Source organism: Anomalospiza imberbis, chromosome 1 (genome assembly GCF_031753505.1).
Source record: "Anomalospiza imberbis isolate Cuckoo-Finch-1a 21T00152 chromosome 1, ASM3175350v1, whole genome shotgun sequence".
Taxonomy (NCBI): domain Eukaryota; kingdom Metazoa; phylum Chordata; class Aves; order Passeriformes; family Viduidae; genus Anomalospiza; species Anomalospiza imberbis.
In genome coordinates this window covers 2496574-2519099 of record NC_089681.1, presented here as the reverse complement: position 1 = coordinate 2519099, position 22526 = coordinate 2496574, and the positions used below count along the sequence as shown (strand labels likewise).

The window sequence follows — 22526 nt, the reverse complement described above, 5'->3', positions numbered from 1 at the left end:
ACTGGGGGTGTCCCCCATGTCCCTGTCCCCATCCCAGGGTGTCCCGGTGTCCCCGTCCCCACGCGGGTGGCAGTGCCAGCCTGTCACACTCAGTGGCTTTATTGGCCCCCCCGGGCTGGGACCCCCCGCGGGTCCTGGGGCCCCCCGGCCCCTCCACGCCCCGGGGCCGTCCGTGTGTCCATCCTGGGCTCCGTCCGTGTGTCCATCCTGGGCTCCGTCCGTGTGTCCATCCTGGGCTCCGTCCCAGTGTCCATCCTCCCTGTCCCTCTGTCTGTCCCTGTGTCCGTCCCTGTGTCCGCTCTCTCGGTCCCCGCTGTGAGAGGCCGTGGCCTCTCCCGGCGCCGTCTCGGGCCCGGGGCCGGTCCCGTCAGTCGCTCGGTGTCCCCGGGGTGTCCCCGGGGGTGGCCTGGGGGGGTCAGTGGCAGTTCTGGCACCGGGGGGTGGCACCTCTGCCCGTTGACGTTGCAGCGACAGCCGCCGCTGGTGTCCCCGGGACCCTGCGGGGGGACAGGGCAGGGGTCAGCGGGGAGCCCGCCCGGGGGTCACCCGGGGTCCCCCCTCCCGCCTGGGGGTCACCCTGGGGTCACTCTGTGTCCCCCCCCCTAACCCTGGGGTCACCCTGTGTCCCCCCCCCCTCACCCTGGGGTCACCCTATGTCCCCCCTCCTGCCCGGGGGTCACCCTGGGTCCCCCCTAACCCGGGGGTCACCCTGGGTCCCACCCCTCACCCTGGGGTCACTCTGGGTCCCCCCTCCTGCCCGGGGGTCACCCTGGGTCCCCCCTAACCCTGGGGTCACCCTGTGTCCCCCCCCCTCACCCTGGGGTCACTCTGTGTCCCCCCTCCCTCACCCTGGGGTCACTCTGTGTCCCCCCCCCTAACCCTGGGGTCACCCTGTGTCCCCCCCCCTAACCCTGGGGTCACCCTGTGTCCCCCCCCCTCACCCTGGGGTCACTCTGTGTCCCCCCCCTCACCCTGGGGTCACTCTGTGTCCCCCCCCTCACCCTGGGGTCACTCTGTGTCCCCCCCCTCACCCTGGGGTCACCCTGTGTCCCCTCCCTCACCCTGGGGTCACTCTGTGTCCCCTCCCTCACCCTGGGGTCACTCTGTGTCCCCCCCCCCACCCTGGGGTCCCCCATCACCCTGAGACCCCAGCACAGCTCTTGGGGACCCCCCCCGGGACCCCCCCTCACCGCCGGTCCCCATCGCGGTCCCTTGGTGACCCAGCAGATCTCGGTGTGGCACACGGTGCAGCGGATCCCCCCGGATCCCCCGGGATCCCCGCTCGCCCCAAACCCCCCGGGACCCCTCCCCCGGGACCCCCCCTCACCGCCGGTCCCCATCGCGGTCCCTTGGTGACCCAGCAGATCTCGGTGTGGCACACGGTGCAGCGGATCCCCCCGGATCCCCCGGGATCCCCGCTCGCCCCAAACCCTCCGGGACCCCTCCGGGACCCCCCCCGGGACCCTCCCTCACCGCCGGTCCCCATCGCGGTCCCTTGGTGACCCAGCAGATCTCGGTGTGGCACACGGTGCAGCGGATCCAGTCGCACCCGTCCTTCTTCTGCACCACGATGCGGCACGTGGGGCAGTGCATGGCCTCCCCCCGCTGCACCAGCGTCTGGAGGGGCACGGGGTGTGGGCTGTGCTGGGGGGCGTCAGGGCCGCGGGGACCCCCCCCACCCCCGGGGACCCCCACCCACCCCCGGGGAGCCCCCGCACCGACCTGCAGCATGTCCCGCGTCTGGCGCGCCGCCGCGTCGTGGAGCGCCCGCAGCTGCAGCTCGTCCTGGTACTGCCGGCAGTTCTGGCCCTCGTGGATGGCCTGGGGGGGCCGGGGGTCAGCGCGGGACCCCCGGGACCGACCCCGGGACCCCCCCCCCCACCCACCGCGGGCTCACCTTGCACAGGAGGCAGTTGAGGGCGCCGCACACCGGGCACGGGAACTCGTTCACCGCGTCCTCGTAGAAGCACCAGCCCGGGCAGTCCCGGCCCCGGCAGTGGAAGCTGTTCCGGCTGCGACGCTCGGCCAGCGCCAGCCCCCGGGCCAGGAACCGCGCGTGCTCCTCGGGGGACAGCAGCTGCGACACCGCGACACCGGGGGGAGCGGCGTTGGGACCCCCCGAGTGACCGTCACCCACCCCCGGGGACCCCGAGCCAGCCCCCGGGCCAGGAACCGCGCGTGCTCCTCGGGGGACAGCAGCTGCGACACCGGGGGGAGCGGCGTTGGGACCCCCCGAGTGACCGTCACCCACCCCCGGGGACCCCGAGCCAGCCCCCGGGCCAGGAACCGCGCGTGCTCCTCGGGGGACAGCAGCTGCGACACCGGGGGGAGCGGCGTTGGGACCCCCCGAGTGACCGTCACCCACCCGTGGGGACCCCCGTGTCACCAGCCCCGCTCCGGGGGTGGCACGTCCACGTTGGGACCCCCCGAGTGACCGTCACCCACCCCCGGGGACCCCCGTGTCACCAGCCCCGCTCCGGGGGTGGCACGTCCACGTTGGGACCCCCCGAGTGACCGTCACCCACCCCCGGGGACCCCCGTGTCACCAGCCCCGCTCCGGGGGACAGCCCGGTCCCCTGGGAGCTCCCCCGTGGGTGTGGCTGTGACACCCCCGGTGTCCCTGGACCCCCCCGGTCCCCCCCGGTGCTCTCGGACCCCCCAGTGCCCCCTGGTCCCCCCGGACCCCCGGTGCTCCCCAGTCCCCCCGATGCCGCCCAGTTCCCCCGATCCCCATGGACCCCCGGTGCTCCCGATCCCCCCGGTCCCCCCAGTGCCCCCGATTCCCCCGGTGCTCCCCGGACCCCCTGTTCCCCCGGTTCCCCCGATCCCCCTGTTCTCCCGATCCCCCCGGACCCCGCGGTGCCCCCGATCCCCCTGGACCCCCCGGTTCTCCCGGTCCCCCCGGAGCTCCCAGTTCTCCCGGTTCCCCCGGTGCCCCCGGTGTCCCTGATCCCCCCGGTTCTCCCGGTCCCCCCGGTGCCCCCGGGCCGCACCGCGCGGATCTCGCGCTCCTGCAGGTGGCTGCCGCAGGCGTAGGTGACATCGCGGAAGGGACAGGCCACCACCGGCTCCGCGCTGAAGTTGATCACCTGGCGCAGGCACTCCCTGCGGACAGCGGGGACACCGGGGTGTCACGGGGACACCGGGGACACCGGGGGGCTTGGGGACACCGGGGGCTCGGGGACACCGGGGGCTTGGGGACACCGGGGGCTCGGGGACACCGGGGGGCTTGGGGACACCGGGGGCTCGGGGACACCGGGGGGCTTGGGGACACCGGGGGCTCGGGGACACTGGGGAGCTTGGGGACATGGGGGGCTCAGGGACACCAGGGGGCTCGGGGACACCGGGGGGCTTGGGGACACCGGGGAGCTTGGGGACACCGGGGGGCTCGGGGACACCGGGGCGTCACGGGGACACCAGGGACACCGGGGGGCTTGGGGACACCGGGGACACCGGGGGGCTTGGGGACACGGCAGGGCCAGGGACACTGTGGTGGTCACTGGGATGGAGTGGGGGTGGTCACTGTGGTGGTCACTGGTGGTCACTGGTGGTCACTGTGGTGGTCACTGGTGGTCACTGGGGTGGTCACTGGGGTGGTCACTGTGGTGGTCACTGTGGTGGTCACTGTGGTGGTCACTGGTGGTCACTGTGGTGGTCACTGGTGGTCACTGGTGGTCACTGGGGTGGTCACTGTGGTGGTCACTGGGGTGGTCACTGGTGGTCACTGTGGTGGTCACTGGTGGTCACTGGTGGTCACTGGTGGTCACTGTGGTGGTCACTGTGGTGGTCACTGGGGTGGTCACTGTGGTGGTCACTGGTGGTCACTGTGGTGGTCACTGGTGGTCACTGGTGGTCACTGTGGTGGTCACTGTGGTGGTCACTGGGGTGGTCACTGTGGTGGTCACTGTGCTGGTCACTGTGGTGGTCACCGGTGGTCACTGGGGTGGTCACTGGTGGTCACAGTGGTGGTCACTGTGGTGGTCACTGGTGGTCACTGTGGTGGTCACTGGTGGTCACTGGGGTGGTCACTGGGGTGGTCACTGGTGGTCACTGGGGTGGTCACTGGTGGTCACTGGTGGTCACTGGTGGTCACTGTGGTGGTCACTGTGGTGGTCACTGGGGTGGTCACTGTGCTGGTCACTGTGGTGGTCACCGGTGGTCACTGGGGTGGTCACTGTGGTGGTCACTGGTGGTCACTGGGGTGGTCACTGGGGTGGTCACTGGTGGTCACTGGGGTGGTCACTGGTGGTCACTGTGATTGGTCACTGTGGTGGTCACTGGTGGTCACTGGTGGTCACTGGGGTGGTCACTGTGGTGGTCACTGTAGTGGTCACTGGTGGTCACTGGTGGTCACTGGGGTGGTCACTGTGGTGGTCACTGGTGGTCACTGGTGGTCACTGTGGTGGTCACTGTAGTGGTCACTGGGGTGGTCACTGTGGTGGTCACTGTGGTGGTCACTGGGGTGGTCACTGTGGTGGTCACTGGTGGTCACTGTGGTGGTCACTGTGGTGGTCACTGGTGGTCACTGGTGGTCACTGTGGTGGTCACTGTAGTGGTCACTGGGGTGGTCACTGTGGTGGTCACTGTGGTGGTCACTGGGGTGGTCACTGTGGTGGTCACTGGTGGTCACTGTGGTGGTCACTGTGGTGGTCACTGGTGGTCACTGGTGGTCACTGTGGTGGTCACTGTGGTGGTCACTGTGGTGGTCACTGGTGGTCACTGGTGGTCACTGGTGGTCACTGTAGTGGTCACTGGGGTGGTCACTGTGGTGGTCACTGTGGTGGTCACTGGGGTGGTCACTGTGGTGGTCACTGGTGGTCACTGTGGTGGTCACTGTGGTGGTCACTGGTGGTCACTGGTGGTCACTGTGGTGGTCACTGTGGTGGTCACTGGGGTGGTCACTGTGGTGGTCACTGGTGGTCACTGGGGTGGTCACTGGTGGTCACTGTGGTGGTCACTGTGGTGGTCACTGTGGTGGTCACTGGTGGTCACTGGTGGTCACTGTGGTGGTCACTGTGGTGGTCACTGGTGGTCACTGGTGGTCACTGTGGTGGTCACTGTAGTGGTCACTGGGGTGGTCACTGTGGTGGTCACTGTGGTGGTCACTGGGGTGGTCACTGTGGTGGTCACTGGTGGTCACTGTGGTGGTCACTGTGGTGGTCACTGGTGGTCACTGGTGGTCACTGTGGTGGTCACTGTGGTGGTCACTGGGGTGGTCACTGTGGTGGTCACTGGTGGTCACTGGTGGTCACTGTGGTGGTCACTGGTGGTCACTGTGGTGGTCACTGGGGTGGTCACTGGTGGTCACTGGGGTGGTCACTGTGGTGGTCACTGGGGTGGTCACTGGGGTGGTCACTGTGGTGGTCACTGGGGTGGTCACTGGTGGTCACTGGTGGTCACTGTGGTGGTCACTGGTGGTCACTGTGGTGGTCACTGTGGTGGTCACTGGGATGGAGTGGGGGTGGTCACTGGTGGTCACTGTGGTGGTCACTGTGGTGGTCACTGGTGGTCACTGGTGGTCACTGGTGGTCACTGGTGGTCACTGGGGTGGTCACTGGTGGTCACTGGGGTGGTCACTGGTGGTCACTGTGGTGGTCACCGGTGGTCACTGGTGGTCACTGTGGTGGTCAGTGGGGTGGTCACTGGTGGTCACTGGTGGTCACTGTGGTGGTCACCGGTGGTCACTGGTGGTCACTGGGGTGGTCACTGTGGTGGTCACTGGTGGTCACTGTGGTGGTCACTGGTGGTCACTGTGGTGGTCACTGGTGGTCACTGGGGTGGTCACTGGTGGTCACTGGTGGTCACTGGGGTGGTCACTGGTGGTCACTGTGGTGGTCACCGGTGGTCACTGGGGTGGTCACTCTGGTGGTCACTGGTGGTCACTGTGGTGGTCACTGGTGGTCACTGTAGTGGTCACTGGGGTGGTCACTGGTGGTCACTGGTGGTCACTGGGGTGGTCACCGGTGGTCACTGTGGTGGTCACTGTGGTGGTCACTGGGGTGGTCACTGGGGTGGTCACAGGTGGTCACTGGTGGTCACTGGGGTGGTCACAGGTGGTCACTGTGGTGGTCACTGGTGGTCACTGGGGTGGTCACTGGGGTGGTCACTGGTGGTCACTGGTGGTCACTGGTGGTCACTGGGGTGGTCACTGGGGTGGTCACTGGTGGTCACTGGTGGTCACTGGTGGTCACTGGGGTGGTCACTGGTGGTCACTGGTGGTCACTGGTGGTCACTGGGGTGGTCACTGGGGTGGTCACTGTGGTGGTCACTGTGGTGGTCACTGGTGGTCACTGGTGGTCACTGTGGTGGTCACTGGGGTGGTCACTCTGGTGGTCACTGGTGGTCACTGTGGTGGTCACTGGTGGTCACTGGGGTGGTCACTGGTGGTCACTGTGGTGGTCACTGGGGTGGTCACTCTGGTGGTCACTGTGGTGGTCACTGTGGTGGTCACTGGGGTGGTCACTGGTGGTCACTGTGGTGGTCACTCTGGGGTGGGGGATGCTGGCACTGGTCATGGCAGTGGGGGGGGTCCCAGGGCTGGGCCCAGGTGTGTCCCCAGGTGTGCCCATGTGTGTCCCAGGTATGTCCAGGTGTGTTCAGGTGTCCCCAGGTGTCCCCAGGTGTGCCCAGGTGTCCCCAGGTGTCCCCAGCTGTATCCCAGGTGTATCCCAGCTGTCCCCAGCTGTATCCCAGGTGTATCCAGGTGTCCCCAGGTGTATCCCAAGTGTCCCCAGGTGTATCCCAGGTGTCCCCAGGTGTGCCCCAGGTGTATCCAGGTGTATCCCAGCTGTGTCCCAGGTGTCCCCAGGTGTATCCCGGGTGTCCCCAGGTGTCCCAGGTGTATCCCAGGTGTCCCCAGGTGTATCCCAGCTGTATCCCAGGTGTCCCCAGGTGTCCCCAGATGTGTCCCAGGTGTCCCCAGGTGTCCCAGGCGTGCCCAGCTGTGTCCCGCCGCGGCCCCGGTACCGGCAGAAGCTGTGCAGGCAGTCGCGCAGCAGCACGGCCCGGCCCGCCGGCACCTCCTGCAGGCAGATCCCGCACTCGAGCGGCTCCGGGTTCGGCACCAGCTCCGCCTGCTCCGCCCGCAGCAGCTGCTGGAAGTTCTGCTGCCGCTCCGCCTCCAGCGCCTGGAAATGGGGGAAAAAACCGGGAAAATGGGAAAAACGGGAGCGGCTGCTGGAAGTTCCGCTGCCGCTCCGCCTCCAGCGCCTGGAAATGGGGGAAAAAACCGGGAAAATGGGAAAAACGGGAGCGGCTGCTGGAAGTTCCGCTGCCGCTCCGCCTCCAGCGCCTGGGAACGGGGGAAAAAAATGGGAAAATGGGAAAAACCGGGAAAATGGGAAAAACGGGAGCGGCTGCTGGAAGTTCTGCTGCCGCTCCGCCTCCAGCGCCTGGGAACGGGCGAAAAAACCGGGAAAATGGGAAAAACGGGAAAAATGGGAAAAACGGGAGCGACTGCTGGAAGTTCTGCTTCCGCTCCGCCTCCAGCGCCTGGGAAGGGGGGAAAAAAACGGGAAAATGGGAAAAACGGGAGCGACTGCTGGAAGTTCTGCTGCCGCTCCGCCTCCAGCGCCTGGGAACGGGCGAAAAAACCGGGAAAATGGGAAAAACGGGGAAAATGGGAAAAACGGGAGCGGCTGCTGGAAGTTCCGCTGCCGCTCCGCCTCCAGCGCCTGGGAATGGGGGAAAAACGGGGAAAAATGGGAAAAATGGGAAAATGGGAAAAACGGGAGCGGCTGCTGGAAGTTCTGCTGCCGCTCCGCCTCCAGCGCCTGGGAACGGGCGAAAAAACTGGGAAAAATGGGAAAAATGGGAGCGGCTGCTGGAAGTTCCGCTGCCGCTCCGCCTCCAGCGCCTGGGAATGGGGGAAAAACGGGGGAAAATGGGAAAAACGGGGAAAATGGGAAAAACGGGAGCGGCTGCTGGAAGTTCTGCTGCCGCTCCGCCTCCAGCGCCTGGGAACGGGGGAAAAAACCGGGAAAATGGGAAAAACGGGGAAATGGGAAAAACGGGAGCGGCTGCTGGAAGTTCTGCTGCCGCTCCGCCTCCAGCGCCTGGGAACGGGGGAAAAAACCGGGAAAATGGGAAAAACGGGAGCGGCTGCTGGAAGTTCCGCTGCCGCTCCGCCTCCAGCGCCTGGGAACGGGCGAAAAAAACGGGAAAATGGGAAAAACGGGAGCGGCTGCTGGAAGTTTCGCTGCCGCTCCGCCTCCAGCGCCTGGGAACGGGGGAAAAACCGGGAAAATGGGAAAAACCGGAGCGGCTGCTGGAAGTTCCGCTGCCGCTCCGCCTCCAGCGCCTGGGAACGGGGGAAAAAACCGGGAAAATGGGAAAAACCGGGAAAATGGGAAAAACGGGAGCGGCTGCTGGAAGTTCTGCTGCCGCTCCGCCTCCAGCGCCTGGGAACGGGGGAAAAAACCGGGAAAATGGGAAAAACGGGAGCGGCTGCTGGAAGTTCCGCTGCCGCTCCGCCTCCAGCGCCTGGGAACGGGCGAAAAAACCGGGAAAATGGGAAAAACGGGAGCGGCTGCTGGAAGTTTCGCTGCCGCTCCGCCTCCAGCGCCTGGGAACGGGGGAAAAACCGGGGAAAATGGGAAAAACCGGAGCGGCTGCTGGAAGTTCTGCTGCCGCTCCGCCTCCAGCGCCTGGGAACGGGGGAAAAAACCGGGAAAATGGGAAAAACCGGGAAAATGGGAAAAACGGGAGCGGCTGCTGGAAGTTCCGCTGCCGCTCCGCCTCCAGCGCCTGGGAACGGGGGAAAAAACCGGGAAAATGGGAAAAACGGGAGCGGCTGCTGGAAGTTCCGCTGCCGCTCCGCCTCCAGCGCCTGGGAACGGGCGAAAAAACCGGGAAAATGGGAAAAACGGGAGTGGCTGCTGGAAGTTCTGCTGCCGCTCCGCCTCCAGCGCCTGGAAATGGGGGAAAAAACCGGGAAAATGGAAAAAACGGGAGCGGCTGCTGGAAGTTCCGCTGCCGCTCCGCCTCCAGCGCCTGGGAACGGGGGAAAAAAACGGGAAAATGGGAAAAACCAGGAAAATGGGAAAAACGGGAGCGGCTGCTGGAAGTTCCGCTGCCGCTCCGCCTCCAGCGCCTGGGAACGGGGGAAAAAACGGGGAAAATGGGAAAAACGGGGAAAATGGGAAAAACGGGAGCGGCTGCTGGAAGTTCCGCTGCCGCTCCGCCTCCAGCGCCTGGGAACGGGGGGAAAAACCGGGAAAATGGGAAAAACCGGGAAAATGGGAAAAACGGGAGCGGCTGCTGGAAGTTCCGCTGCCGCTCCGCCTCCAGCGCCTGGGAACGGGGGAAAAAACCGGGAAAAATGGGAAAAACGGGAAAAATGGGAAAAAACGGGAGCGGCTGCTGGAAGTTCTGCTTCCGCTCCGCCTCCAGCGCCTGGGAACGGGGGAAAAACGGGGAAAATGGGAAAAACGGGAAAAATGGGAAAAACGGGAGTGGCTGCTGGAAGTTCTGCTGCCGCTCCGCCTCCAGCGCCTGGAAATGGGGGAAAAAACCGGGAAAATGGGAAAAACGGGAGCGGCTGCTGGAAGTTCTGCTGCCGCTCCGCCTCCAGCGCCTGGGAACGGGGGAAAAAAACGGGAAAATGGGAAAAACGGGGAAAATGGGAAAAACGGGAGTGACTGCTGGAAGTTCCGCTGCCGCTCCGCCTCCAGCGCCTGGGAACGGGCGAAAAAACCGGGGAAATGGGAAAAACCGGGAAAATGGGAAAAACGGGAGCGGCTGCTGGAAGTTCCGCTGCCGCTCCGCCTCCAGCGCCGGGGAACGGGGGGAAAAACCGGGAAAATGGGAAAAACGGGGAAAATGGGAAAAACGGGAGCGGCTGCTGGAAGTTCTGCTGCCGCTCCGCCTCCAGCCCCTGGGAACGAGGGAAAAACCGGGAAAATGGGAAAAACGGGAAAATGGGAAAAACGGGAGCGGCTGCTGGAAGTTCTGCTGCCGCTCCGCCTCCAGCGCCTGGGAACGGGGGAAAAAACAGGAAAATGGGAAAAACGGGGAAAATGGGAAAAACGGGAGCGGCTGCTGGACGTTCTGCTGCCGCTCCGCCTCCAGCGCCGGGGAACGGGGGAAAAAACCGGGAAAATGGGAAAAACCGGGGAAAATGGGAAAAACGGGAGCGACTGCTGGACGTTCTGCTGCCGCTCCGCCTCCAGCGCCTGGGAACGGGGGGAAAAAACGGGGAAAATGGGAAAAACGGGAGCGGCTGCTGGAAGTTCTGCTGCCGCTCCGCCTCCAGCGCCTGGGAACGGGGGAAAAAACCGGGAAAATGGGAAAAACGGGAGCGACTGCTGGAAGTTCTGCTGCCGCTCTGCCTCCAGCGCCTGGGAACGGGGGAAAAAACCGGGAAAATGGGAAAAACCGGGAAAATGGAAAAAACGGGAGCGGCTGCTGGAAGTTCCGCTGCCGCTCCGCCTCCGGCGCCTGGGAACGGGGGGAAAAAACCGGAAAATGGGAAAAACGGGAAAATGGGAAAAACGGGAGCGGCTGCTGGAAGTTCCGCTGCCGCTCCGCCTCCGGCGCCTGGGAACGGGGGAAAAAAACCGGAAAATGGGAAAAACCGGGAAAATGGGAAAAACGGGAGCGGCTGCTGGAAGTTCCGCTGCCGCTCCGCCTCCAGCGCCTGGGAATGGGCGGAAAAATGGGGAAAATCGGAAAAACCCCGGGTAGTAACGGGAATGACCCCGGGCAGTGACAGGAATGACCCCGGGCATGGATGGGAATGACGCTGGTCAGGAATGGGAATGACCCCAGACAGGATCGGGAATGACCCCGGTCAGGAACGGGAATGACCCCGGTCAGGGATGACCCCAGTGAGGGACATCCCAAGGGGAAAGAGGAAAAGAGGAGAAAGAGACGAGTGGGAGGAGGAAAGGGGAAAACAGGGGAAAAAAAGGGGAAAATGGAAAGGGGAAGGGAAAAGGGAAAAGAGGAGGAGGAAAAGGGGAACGGGAAAAGAGGAGGAGGAAAAGGGGAAGGGGAAAGGGAAAAGAGGAGGAGGAAAAGGGGAAAAGGGGAAAGGGAAAAGAGGAGGAGGAAAAGGGGAAAAGGGGAACGGGAAAAGAGGAGGAGGAAAAGGGGAAGGGGAAAAGGGAAAGAGGAGGAGGAAAAGGGGAAGGGGAAAGAGGAGGAGGAAAAGGGGAAGGGAAAAGGGAGAAGAGGAGGAGGAAAAGGGGAAAAGGGGAAAGGGAAAAGAGGAGGAGGAAAAGGGGAAAAGGGGAACGGGAAAAGAGGAGGAGGAAAAGGGGAAGGGGAAAAGGGAAAGAGGAGGAGGAAAAGGGGAAGGGGAAAGAGGAGGAGGAAAAGGGGAAGGGAAAAGGGAGAAGAGGAGGAGGAAAAGGGGAAAAGGGGAAAGGGAAAAGAGGAGGAGGAAAAGGGGAAGGGGAAAACGGGAAGGGAAAAGGGAAAAGAGGAGGAGGAAAAGGGGAAAAGGGGAAGGGGAAAAGAGGAGGAGGAAAAGGGGAAGGGGAAAAGAGGAGAGGGAAAAGGGGAAGGGGAAAGAGGAGGAGGAAAAGGGGAAGGGAAAAGGGAGAAGAGGAGGAGGAAAAGGGGAAAAGGGGAAAGGGAAAAGAGGAGGAGGAAAAGGGGAAAAGGGGAAAACGGGAAGGGAAAAGGGAAAAGAGGAGGAGGAAAAGGGGAAAAGGGGAAGGGGAAAAGAGGAGGAGGAAAAGGGGAAGGGGAAAAGAGGAGAGGGAAAAGGGGAAGGGGAAAGAGGAGGAGGAAAAGGGGAAGGGGAAAAGGGGAAGGGGAAAGAGGAGGAGGAAAAGGGGAAAAGGGGAAGGGGAAAGAGGAAGAATAAAACAGCGGAAGGAAAGAGAACGGGAACGAGAAGAGCGGAAAGGAAGGAGAAGCGGGAAAGGGAACGGGGAGAAGGAAGGGGAGAAGGAAGGGGCGATGGGGAAGGGGAGGGGAGGCGTCCCGGCCCCAGCTGTGTCCCCAAATGTCCCCAGCCTGGCGGGGATTCCGGGACATTCTGGGGACACGTGGAGGGGCTCCAGGGAATCCCCAGGATCCAGGTGGGAATGGGACCCCCCAAAGCCCAGAATCCCCCCAGCCCCCTCCCCACAGACGGAGCCGCCGGAGCCGGGGGTGGGACGAGGCTTTAATGGGGTGACAGAACCAGGACCCCCAAATCGGGGCCACAGCTCCCCCCCATTGCCGCGGTGCCAGCTGAGGACTGGGGACCCCCGGAGCACGGGACCCCCAAACCTGGGACCCCAAACCTGGGACATCAAACCTGGGACCCCAAAACTGAGAGACCCAAACCTGGGACCCCAAAACTGAGAGACCCAAACCTGGGACCCCAAACCTGAGACCCCAAACCTGGGACCCCAAACTGAGACCCCAAAACTGAGAGACCCCAAACCTGAGACCCCAAACCTGGGACCCCAAAACTGAGAGACCCCAAACCTGAGACCCCAAACCTGGGACCCCAAAACTGAGACCCCAAACCTGGGACCCCAAACCTGGGACCCCAAACCTGAGACCCCAAACCTGAGAGACCCAAACCTGAGACCCCAAACCTGGGACCCCAAACCTGGGACCCCAAACGTGGGACCCCAAACCTGGGACCCCAAACCTGAGAGACCCAAACCTGAGACCCCAAACCTGAGACCCCAAACCTGAGACCCCAAACCTGAGAGACCCAAACCTGAGAGACCCCAAACCTGGGACCCCAAACCTGAGACCCCAAACGTGGGACCCCCAAACCTGAGACCCCAAACCTGAGACCCCCAACCTGAGACCCCAAACCTGGGACCCCCAAACCTGAGACCCAAATCTGAGACACCAATCCCAGGACCCCAAACCTGGGACCCCAAACCTGGGACCCCAAACTGAGACCCCAAAACTGAGAGACCCCAAACCTGAGACCCCAAACCTGGGACCCCAAACCTGAGACCCCAAACCTGAGACCCCAATCCCAGGACCCCAAACCTGAGACCCCAAACCTGGGACCCCAAACCTGAGAGACCCCAAACCTGAGACCCCAAACCTGAGAGACCCCAAACCTGAGAGACCCAAACCTGAGACCCCAAATCTGGGACCCCAAACCTGGGACCCCAAACCTGAGAGACCCCAAACCTGAGACCCCAAACCTGAGAGACCCCAAACCTGAGAGACCCAAACCTGAGAGACCCCAAATCTGGGACCCCAAACCAGAGACCCCAAACCTGAGAGACCCAAACCTGAGAGACCCCAAACCTGAGAGACCCCAAACCTGGGACATCAAACCTGAGACCCCAAAACTGAGAGACCCCAAAACCTGGGACCCCAAAGCTGGGACGCCAATCCTAGGACCCCAAACCTGAGAGACCCAAACCTGGGACCCCAAACCTGAGAGACCCAAACCTGGGACCCCAAACCTGAGACCCCAAACGTGGGACCCCCAAACTGAGACCCCCAAACTGAGACCCCAAACCTGGGACCCCAAACCTGAGACCCCAAACCTGGGACCCCAAACTGAGACCCCAAACCTGGGACCCCCAAACTGAGACCCCCAACCTGAGACCCCAAACCTGGGACCCCAAACCTGAGACCCCAAACCTGGGACCCCAAACTGAGACCCCAAACCTGGGACCCCCAAGGTCTGATGGTGCCCCCCCAAATACCCCCCTTCCCTAGAACGTTCCAGATCCACCTGGGGCTGGGCAGGGGGGTCCCGGGGGGGTCGGGATCGGGGGGGATCCGGCAGTTCTTGGATCCGGGATCCATCTCCTCATCCAGGGCCCAGGGTGGGCACAGGTGATCCCGGGGGATCCGTGGGTCTGGGGGAGTCCTGGGGGGGTCCCGGGGGATCCCAGGAGTCCAGAGGGATCTGGGGGGGTCCCGGGGAATCCCAGGAGTCCAGCGGGATCTGGGCGGGTCCTGGGGGGATCCCAGGAGTCCAGTGGGATCTGCAGGCCTCCCGGGGGATCCCAGGAGTCCAGAGGGATCTGAGGGGGTCCTGGGGGGATCCCAGGAACTCTCGGGGGATCTGGGGGTCCCGGGGGGGGTCCGGGGGGTCCCGGGTCAGCCAAAGTCGGAGGAGAGGTGGAGGAATCCCTGCAGGGCCCCGGCGGAGCCGTCCTCGCTCCGTCCCTGCTGCGGCGGATCCGGGAGAGCGCGGAGAGAGCGGAGAGGGATCCCTCAGGGGAGAGGGATCCCTCGGGGGAGAGGGATCTGTCCGTGCCCCCAGGATCCCCTCTGGGGGCCTTGGAATGGGGGCGGATCCTGGGAATGGGAACGGATCCCAGGAACAACCCAACCGCCCCTGGGCAGGCGCAGGGGAGGGACGGAGAGACGGATCCCTGATCCCAGAACTGCCAGATCCCACTCCAGGTACTGACGGCGCCTCTGATCCCTGATCCCATTGATCCCATAAATCCCAAATCCCATTGACCCCATGTCCTGCTGGAAACGTACCTGCTGGCACTGGCGGGCCCCGTCACGCTGATCCCAGTGATCCCAGTGATCCCAGTGATCCCACAGATCCCACAGATCCCGTATCCCGTGTCCCCGTACCTGCTGGCACTGGCGGGCCCCGTCGCGCTGATCCCAGTGATCCCACAGATCCCACAGATCCCACTGATCCCACAGATCCCGTGTCCCCGTACCTGCTGGCACTGGCGGGCCCCGTCGCACTGATCCCAGTGATCCCACAGATCCCACAGATCCCGGATCCCGTGTCCCCGTACCTGCTGGCACTGGCGGGCCCCGTCGCGCTGATCCCAGTGATCCCACAGATCCCACAGATCCCACAGATCCCGTATCCCGTGTCCCCGTACCTGCTGGCACTGGCGGGCCCCGTCGCGCTGATCCCAGTGATCCCACAGATCCCACAGATCCCGGATCCCGTGTCCCCGTACCTGCTGGCACTGGCGGGCCCCGTCGCGCTGATCCCAGTGATCCCACAGATCCCACAGATCCCTGATCCCGTGTCCCCGTACCTGCTGGCACTGGCGGGCCCCGTCGTACTGATCCCACAGATCCCACAGATCCCATTGATCCTGTATCCCGTGTCCCCATACCTGCTGGCACTGGCGGGCCCCGTCGCGCTGATCCCACTGATCCCACAGATCCCACAGATCCCGGATCCCGTGTCCCCGTACCTGCTGGCACTGGCGGGCCCCGTCGCACTGATCCCACAGATCCCACAGATCCCACAGATCCCACTGATCCCAGTGATCCCACAGATCCCACAGATCCCACAGATCCCGTGTCCCCGTACCTGCTGGCACTGGCGGGCCCCGTCGCGCTGATCCCACAGATCCCACAGATCCCACAGATCCCGTATCCCGTGTCCCCGTACCTGCTGGCACTGGCGGGCCCCGTCGCGCTGATCCCAGTGATCCCACTGATCCCACAGATCCCACAGATCCCTGATCCCGTGTCCCCGTACCTGCTGGCACTGGCGGGCCCCGTCGCGCTGATCCCACTGATCCCACAGATCCCACAGATCCCGTATCCCGTGTCCCCGTACCTGCTGGCACTGGCGGGCCCCGTCGCACAGATCCCACAGATCCCACAGATCCCACAGATCCCACAGATCCCTGATCCCGTGTCCCTGTACCTGCTGGCACTGGCGGGCCCCGTCGCACAGATCCCACAGATCCCACAGATCCCACAGATCCCGGATCCCGTGTCCCCGTACCTGCTGGCACTGGCGGGCCCCGTCGCGCTCCTGCTGCAGCCGCCGCAGCTCGGCGGGGTCGGGCCGGTGCCCCCCGGGCACGCGGTAGCCGTCGGGCCGGGGGGCGCTGCACATCTCGCAGCCCGGGCGCGTGGGCTTGTTCAGGAACGTGCACCGGGGGCACGGCCAGCCCGCCTGCCACGGGAACGGGATCGGGATTGGGATCGGGAACGGGGTCGGGAACGGGATGGGATTGGAAACGGGATTGGGAACAGGAACGGGATGGGATTGGGAACGGGATTGGGATTGGGATCGGGAACGGGATTGGGAACGGGATGGGATTGGGAACGGGATTGGGATTGGGATCGGGAACGGGGTCGGGAACGGGATGGGATTGGGAACGGGATTGGGATTGGGAACGGGACTGGGATTGGGAACGGGATGGGATTGGGATGGGATTGGGAGCAGGATTGGGAACAGGATTGGGAACGGGATTGGGATTGGGAACAGGATTGGGAACGGGATTGGGATTGGGATCGGGATTGGGAGCGGGACTGGGATTGGGATGGGATCGGGATCAGGATTGGGATGGGATTGAGATGGGATTGGTTTTGGGAACGGGATGGGGATTGGGATGGGATTGGGAACGGGACTGGGATTGGGATCAGGATTGGGATGGGATTGGGACTGGGACTGGGATTGGGAATGGGGTTGGGAATGGGATTGGGAACAGGATTGGGAATGGGATGGGAACAGGACTGGGATTGGGAATGGAATGGGATGGGATTGGGATGGGATCAGGATCAGGATTGGGATGGGATTGAGATGGGATTGGGACTGGGACTGGGGTTGGGAATGGGAATGGGACTGGGAATGGGATGGGATTAGGAATGGGACTGGGATTGGGATCAGGATTGGGATGGGATTGGGACTGGGAATGGGATTGGCATTGGGGTTGGGAATGGGATTGGGAACAGGATTGGGATGGGAACACGACTGGGATTGGGATTGGGATGGGATTGGGATTGGGATCGGGATCGGGATTGGGATTGGGAACGGGATGGGATTGGGATTGGGATTGGGAACAGGATGGGATTGGGATTGAGACGGGATTGGGAGCGGGACTGGGATTGGGATCAGGATTGGGATGGGATCGGGATTGGGAACGGGATAGGGATTGGGATTGGGATTGGGCTGGGATTGGGATTGGGCTGGGATTGGGATTGGGATGGGATTGGGAGTGGGATTGGGATTGGGATTGGGAATGGGATTGGGAACAGGACTGGGATTGGGTTGGGATTGGGAGCGGGATTGGGAATGGGATGGGATTGGGAACAGGATTGCGATGGGAATGGGACTGGGATGGGATAGGATTGGGATTGGGAACGGGATTGGGATTGGGAGCGGGATTGGGATTGGGAATGGGATGGGATTGGGAACAGGATTGGGATGGGAATGGGACTGGGATGGGATAGGATTGGGATTGGGAACAGGACTGGGAACAGGACTGGGATTGGGATGGGATTGGGAATGCGATGGGATTGGGAAGGGGATGGGATTGGGAACGGGATGGGATTGGGAATGGGATGGGATTGGGAATGGGGCTGGGAACGGGGCACATCTCGCAGCCCGGCCGGGTGGGAATGGGCAGTGCCCAGGGGCAGTGTCCACCCTGGAACACTGGGATCGGGATCAGGGATTGGGATCAGCATCAGGGAAGGACCCTCCGACCCCGTACCTGCTCAGGTGAGGGCGGGCGGGGCTCAGGGGCAGTGGGATTGGGATCGGGGATGAGGATCAGGGATTGGGATCAGGGATCGGGATCAGGATCAGGGATCGGGATCAGGATCAGGGATCGGGATCAGGATCAGGGATCAGGATCAGGGATCAGGATCAGGGATCGGGATCAGGATCAGGATCAAGGATCAGGATCAGGGATCGGGATCAGGATCAGGGATCGGGATCAGGGATCGGGATCAGGATCAGGGATCAGGATCAGGGATTAGGATCAGGATCAGGGATCGGGACCGGGATCAGGGATCGGGATCAGGATCAGGGATCAGGATCAGGACCCTCCTCCCCCTGCCTGCTCAGGTGAGGGTGGGCGGGGCTCAGGGGCAGTGGGATTGGGATCAGGGATTGGGATCAGGATCAGGGATCAGGATCAGGGATCGGGATCAGGGATCAGGGATCAGGGATCGGGATCAGGATCAGGGATCGGGATCAGGACCAGGACCCTCCTCCCCGTACCTGCTCAGGTGAGGGCGGGCGGGGCTCAGGGGCAGTGGGATTGGGATCAGGGATCAGGATCAGGATCAGGGATCAGGATCAGGATCATGGATCAGGATCATGGATCAGGGATCAGGATCAGGGATCAGGATCAGGGATCGGGATCAGGATCAGGATCATGGATTGGGATCAGGACCAGGACCCTCCTCCCCCGTACCTGCTCAGGTGAGGGCGGGCGGGGCTCAGGGGCCGCGGGCGGGGCCCCGGCGCCGTCCCAGAGCTGCAGCGAGTCCAGGTGAGCCTGGATGTCCCCGATGTCCATCCGCTCCGGGGGCTCCTCGGGGACACGGCCTGGGGACAGCCGGACACGGCGCGGGCTGGCACCAGGAGGGACGGGAGGAGAAAGGGAGGAGGAAGGAACGGGGCAGGGCGAGGAGGAGGATGAGGAAGGAGCAGGAGCAGGATGAGGAAGGAGCAGCAGGCTGAGGATGATGAGGAAGGGGCAGGGTGAGGATGGTGAGGAAGGAGCAGGCTGAGGATGAAGAGGAAGGATCAGGCCGAGGATGATGAGGAGGAAGGAGCAGGCCAAGGATGAAGAGGAAGGATCAGGCCGAGGATGATGAGGAGGAAGGAGCAGGCCAAGGATGAAGAGGAAAGATCAGGCCGAGGATGATGAGGAGGAAGGAGCAGGCCAAGGATGATGAGGAAAGGGCAGGGTGAGGATGATGAGGAAGGAGCAGGCTGAGGATGATGAAGAGGAAGGAGCAGGCCGAGGATGATGAGGAGGAAGGGGCAGGCTGAGGATGATGAGGAAGAAGGAGCAGGCTGAGGATGATGAGGAAGGGGCAGGGTGAGGATGATGAGGAAGGAGCAGGGTGAGGATGATGAGGAAGGAGCAGGCTGAGGATAATGAGGAAGGAGCAGGCTGAGGATGATGAGGAAGGAGCAGGCTGAGGATGAAGAGGAGGAAGGATCAGGCCGAGGATGATGAGGAAGGGGCAGGCTGAGGATGATGAGGAAGAAGGAGCAGGACGAGGATGCTGAGGAAGGATCAGGCCGAGGATGATGAAGAGGAAGGATCAGGCCGAGGATGATGAGGAAGGAGCAGGCTGAGGATGAAGAGGAAGGAGCAGGCCGAGGATGATGAAGAGGAAGGGGCAGGCTGAGGATGACGAGGAGGAAGGAGCAGGCTGAGGATGATGAAGAGGAAGGGGCAGGCTGAGGATGACGAGGAAGAGGCAGGCTGAGGATGATGAGGAAGGGGCAGGCTGAGGATGATGAGGAGGAAGGAGCAGGCCGAGGATGAAGAGCAAGGATCAGGCCGAGGATGATGAAGAGGAAGGATCAGGCCGAGGATGCCGAGGAAGGCTCCGAGGCCGTACCTGCGCCAGGTGAGCCGTCCCCGTCCCCGTCGCCGTGCAGCCCCGCAGCGCGCAGCAGCTCCTGCGCCTGCCGCTGCCGCTGGGCTCCCGCTGCCGGAGCCGCTGCCGGAGCCGCTCCCGCTGCCGATCCTGGCGCCGATCCCGGTGCCGCTCCCGGTGCCGGTGCCGGTGCCGGCGGCCGTGCCGAGAGCAGGAAGAGGAAGGCCGGGTCGCCGTCGCGGCGGATGCCGTAGGAGCCCAGGCTGCGCCCGTCCCGGCACAGGCTCTGCCCGATGATCCAGCGCTGCGCCGCGGGGGGAAAGCCGTACTCGCGGAACACCTGGGGATCGGGGGATCACACGGGATCGGGAGGATCATCCGGGATTGGGGGGATCATCCGGGATCGGGGGGATCACCCGGGATTGCAGGGGAATCACACGGGATCGGGGGGATCATAAAGGATCGGGGGAATCACACAGGATCGGGGGGATCACACGGGATTGGGGGATCATCCGGGATCGGGGGGATCACACGGGATCAGGGGGATCATCCGGGATCGGGGGATCACCCGGGAACAGGGGGGATCACCCGGGATCGGGGGGACCATCCGGGATCGGGGGGGATCATAAAGGATTGGGGCAAACCCATACTTGTGGAACACCTGGGGATCGGGGGATCACACGGGATCGGGGGGATCCTATGGGATCAGGGGGAAAGCTGTACTCATGGAACACCTGGGGGGTCGGGGGGATCACATGGGATCGGGGGATCATGTGGGATCGGGGGGGTTCCTGTGGGATCGGGGGGATCACACGGGATCGGGGGGATCCTGTGGGACCGGGGGGGTTCCTGTGGGATCAGGGGGATCATATGGGATTGGGGGGATCCTGTGGGATCCTATGGGATCGGGGGGAATCACATGGGATCAGGGGCAAACCCGTACTCGCAGAACACGTGGGGGATCACGTGGGATCAGGGGATCACATGGGATCAGGGGGATCCTATGGGATCAGGGGGATCCCATCGGGGATTGGGGTCACGGGGGAACCCGTACTCGTGGAACATCTGTGGGGGAGAGATCCCGGGGATCGGGGGGGATCGGGGGAAGCCGTACTCCTGAAACGCCTGGGGGATCGGGGATCATATGGGATCGGGGGGATCACATGGGGCATCAGGGGAGATCCCTTGTGGGATCCTGGGGGAGCCTGGAGAAATCCTGGGGATGTACCAGGAGATCCTGGGGAAGCCCTGGGGAGATCCTGCAGGAGATCCTGAGGAGATCCCAGGTGAGCCCCCAGGTGAAAACCCCAGGGGAGATCGCCGGGGAAACCCAGGGGAGACCCTGGGAGCTCCAGGGTGAGCCCCAGGTGAGATCCCGGGGGAGCCCTGGGTTAGACCCAGGGGAGATCCCGGGGGAGATCCCAGATGGGATCCCAGGTGAGCCCCAGGTGAGATCCCAGGTGAGATCCCAGGTGAGATCCCAGGTAAAATCCCAGGTGAGCCCTGGGTTAGACCCAGGGCAGATCCCAGGTGAGCCCCAGGTGAGCCCCAGGTGAGATCCCAGGTGAGCCCTGGGTTAGACCCAGGGGAGATCCTGGGGGAGGTCCCAGGGGAGATCCCAGGTAAAATCCCAGGTGAGCCCCAGGTGAGATCCCAGGTGAGATCCCAGGTGAGATCCCAGGTGAGCCCTGGGTTAGACCCAGGGCAGATCCCAGGTGAGATCCCAGGGGATCCCAGGGACCCTGGTCCCGCACAGCAGGGGCTGGCCCGGCTCCCAGGTGACCCCATTCCCTCCAGGTGACCCCCGGTGTCCCCAGGTGACCCCAGGTGTCCCCAGGTGACCCCCGGTGGCCCTGGATGACCCCAGGTGGCCCCCGGTGGCCCCAGGTGACCCCCGGTGGCCCTGGATGACCCCAGGTGTCCCCAGGTGACCCCAGGTGTCCCCAAGTGACCCCCGGTGGCCCTGGATGACCCCAGGTGACCCCCGGTGACCCCTGGTGGCCCCAGGTGACCCCCGGTGGCCCTGGATGACCCCAGGTGTCCCCAGGTGACCCCAGGTGTCCCCAGGTGTCCCCCGGTGGCCCTGGATGACCCCAGGTGTCCCCAGGTGTCCCCTGGTGGCCCCAGGTGACCCCCGGTGGCCCTGGATTACCCCAGGTGTCCCCAGGTGTCCCCAGGTGACCCCCGGTGTCCCTGGATGACCCCAGGTGACCCCAGGTGTCCCCCGGTGGCCCCGGTGGCCCGTACCTGCTCCTTGAGGGTGCCGATGGTGATGTGGGGCTGCACCCGCAGGGTGATGCTGGCCGAGGACGTGGCGTCCTCCACCCCCACCGGCATGCTGGCACGGGAGAGAGAGCGGGGTTGGGGTGTGGGGTGTGGGGTGTGGGGTGTGGGGTTTGGGGTGTGGGGAGTGGGGTTTGGGGAGTGGGGTGTGGGGTTTGGGGTGTGGGGTTTGGGGTGTGGGGTGTGGGGTGTGGGGTGTGGGGTTTGGGGTGTGGGGAGTGGGGTGTGGGGTTTGGGGTACAGCATGCTGGCACGGGAGAGAGAGCGGGGTTGGGGTGTGGGGTTTGGGGTTTGGGGTTTGGGGTGTGGGGTTTGGGGTGTGGGGTGTAGGTGTGGGGTTGGGGTGTGGGGAGTGGGGTGTGGGGTGTGGGGTGTAGGTTTGGGGTGTGGGGTTTGGGGTACGCCATGCTGGCACGGGAGAGAGAACGGGGTTGGGGTGTGGGGTTTGGGGAGTGGGGTGTGGGGTGTGGGGTTTGGGGTGTGGGGTGTAGGTGTGGGGTGTGGGGTTTGGGGTGTGGGGAGTGGGGTGTAGGTTTGGGGTGTGGGGTTTGGGGTGTGGGGTTTGGGTTTTGGGGTGTGGGGTGTGGGTTTTGGGTTGTGCGGTTTGGGGTTGGGGTGTGGGGTGTGGGGTTTGGGGTGTCGGGTGTGGGGTGTGGGGTGTGGGGTTTGGGGTGTGGGATGTGGGTTTTGGGGTGTGGGGTGTGGGGTGTGGTGTTTGGGGTGTGGGGTTTGGGGTGTCAGGTGTTGGGTTTGGGGTGTGGGGTTTGGGGTGTGGGGTTGGGGTGTGGGGTGTGGGGTTTGGGGTGTGGGGTTTGGGGAGTGGGGTGTGGGGTTTGGGGTGTCGGGTGTTGGGTTTGGGGTTGGGGTGTGGGGTTTGGGGTGTGGGGTGTGGGGTGTGGGGTTTGGGGTTTGGGGTGTCGGGTGTTGGGATTGGGGTGTGGGGTTTGGGGTGTGGGGTGTAGGTTTGGGGTGTGGGGTGTGGGGTTTGGGGTGTGGGGTGTGGGGTATGGGATTGGGGTGTGGGGTTTGGG

At 63.9% G+C, this 22526-nt stretch overlaps 1 protein-coding gene across 1 annotated transcript; it reads right to left on the bottom strand.

The window, feature by feature from the left end:
* Window positions 1-276: 276 nt before the first annotated feature.
* Window positions 277-21558, bottom strand: LOC137465277 (ranBP-type and C3HC4-type zinc finger-containing protein 1-like). The gene is given in 11 exon segments (XM_068177236.1): window positions 277-439; window positions 441-497; window positions 1474-1617; window positions 1723-1821; window positions 1898-2077; window positions 2994-3105; window positions 6967-7127; window positions 15644-15815; window positions 18070-18383; window positions 19238-19552; window positions 21460-21558. Coding segments are annotated over 11 exon segments (1668 nt in total). The 5' UTR covers window positions 21550-21558; the 3' UTR covers window positions 277-415.
* Between the last annotated feature and the right edge of the window lie 968 nt (window positions 21559-22526).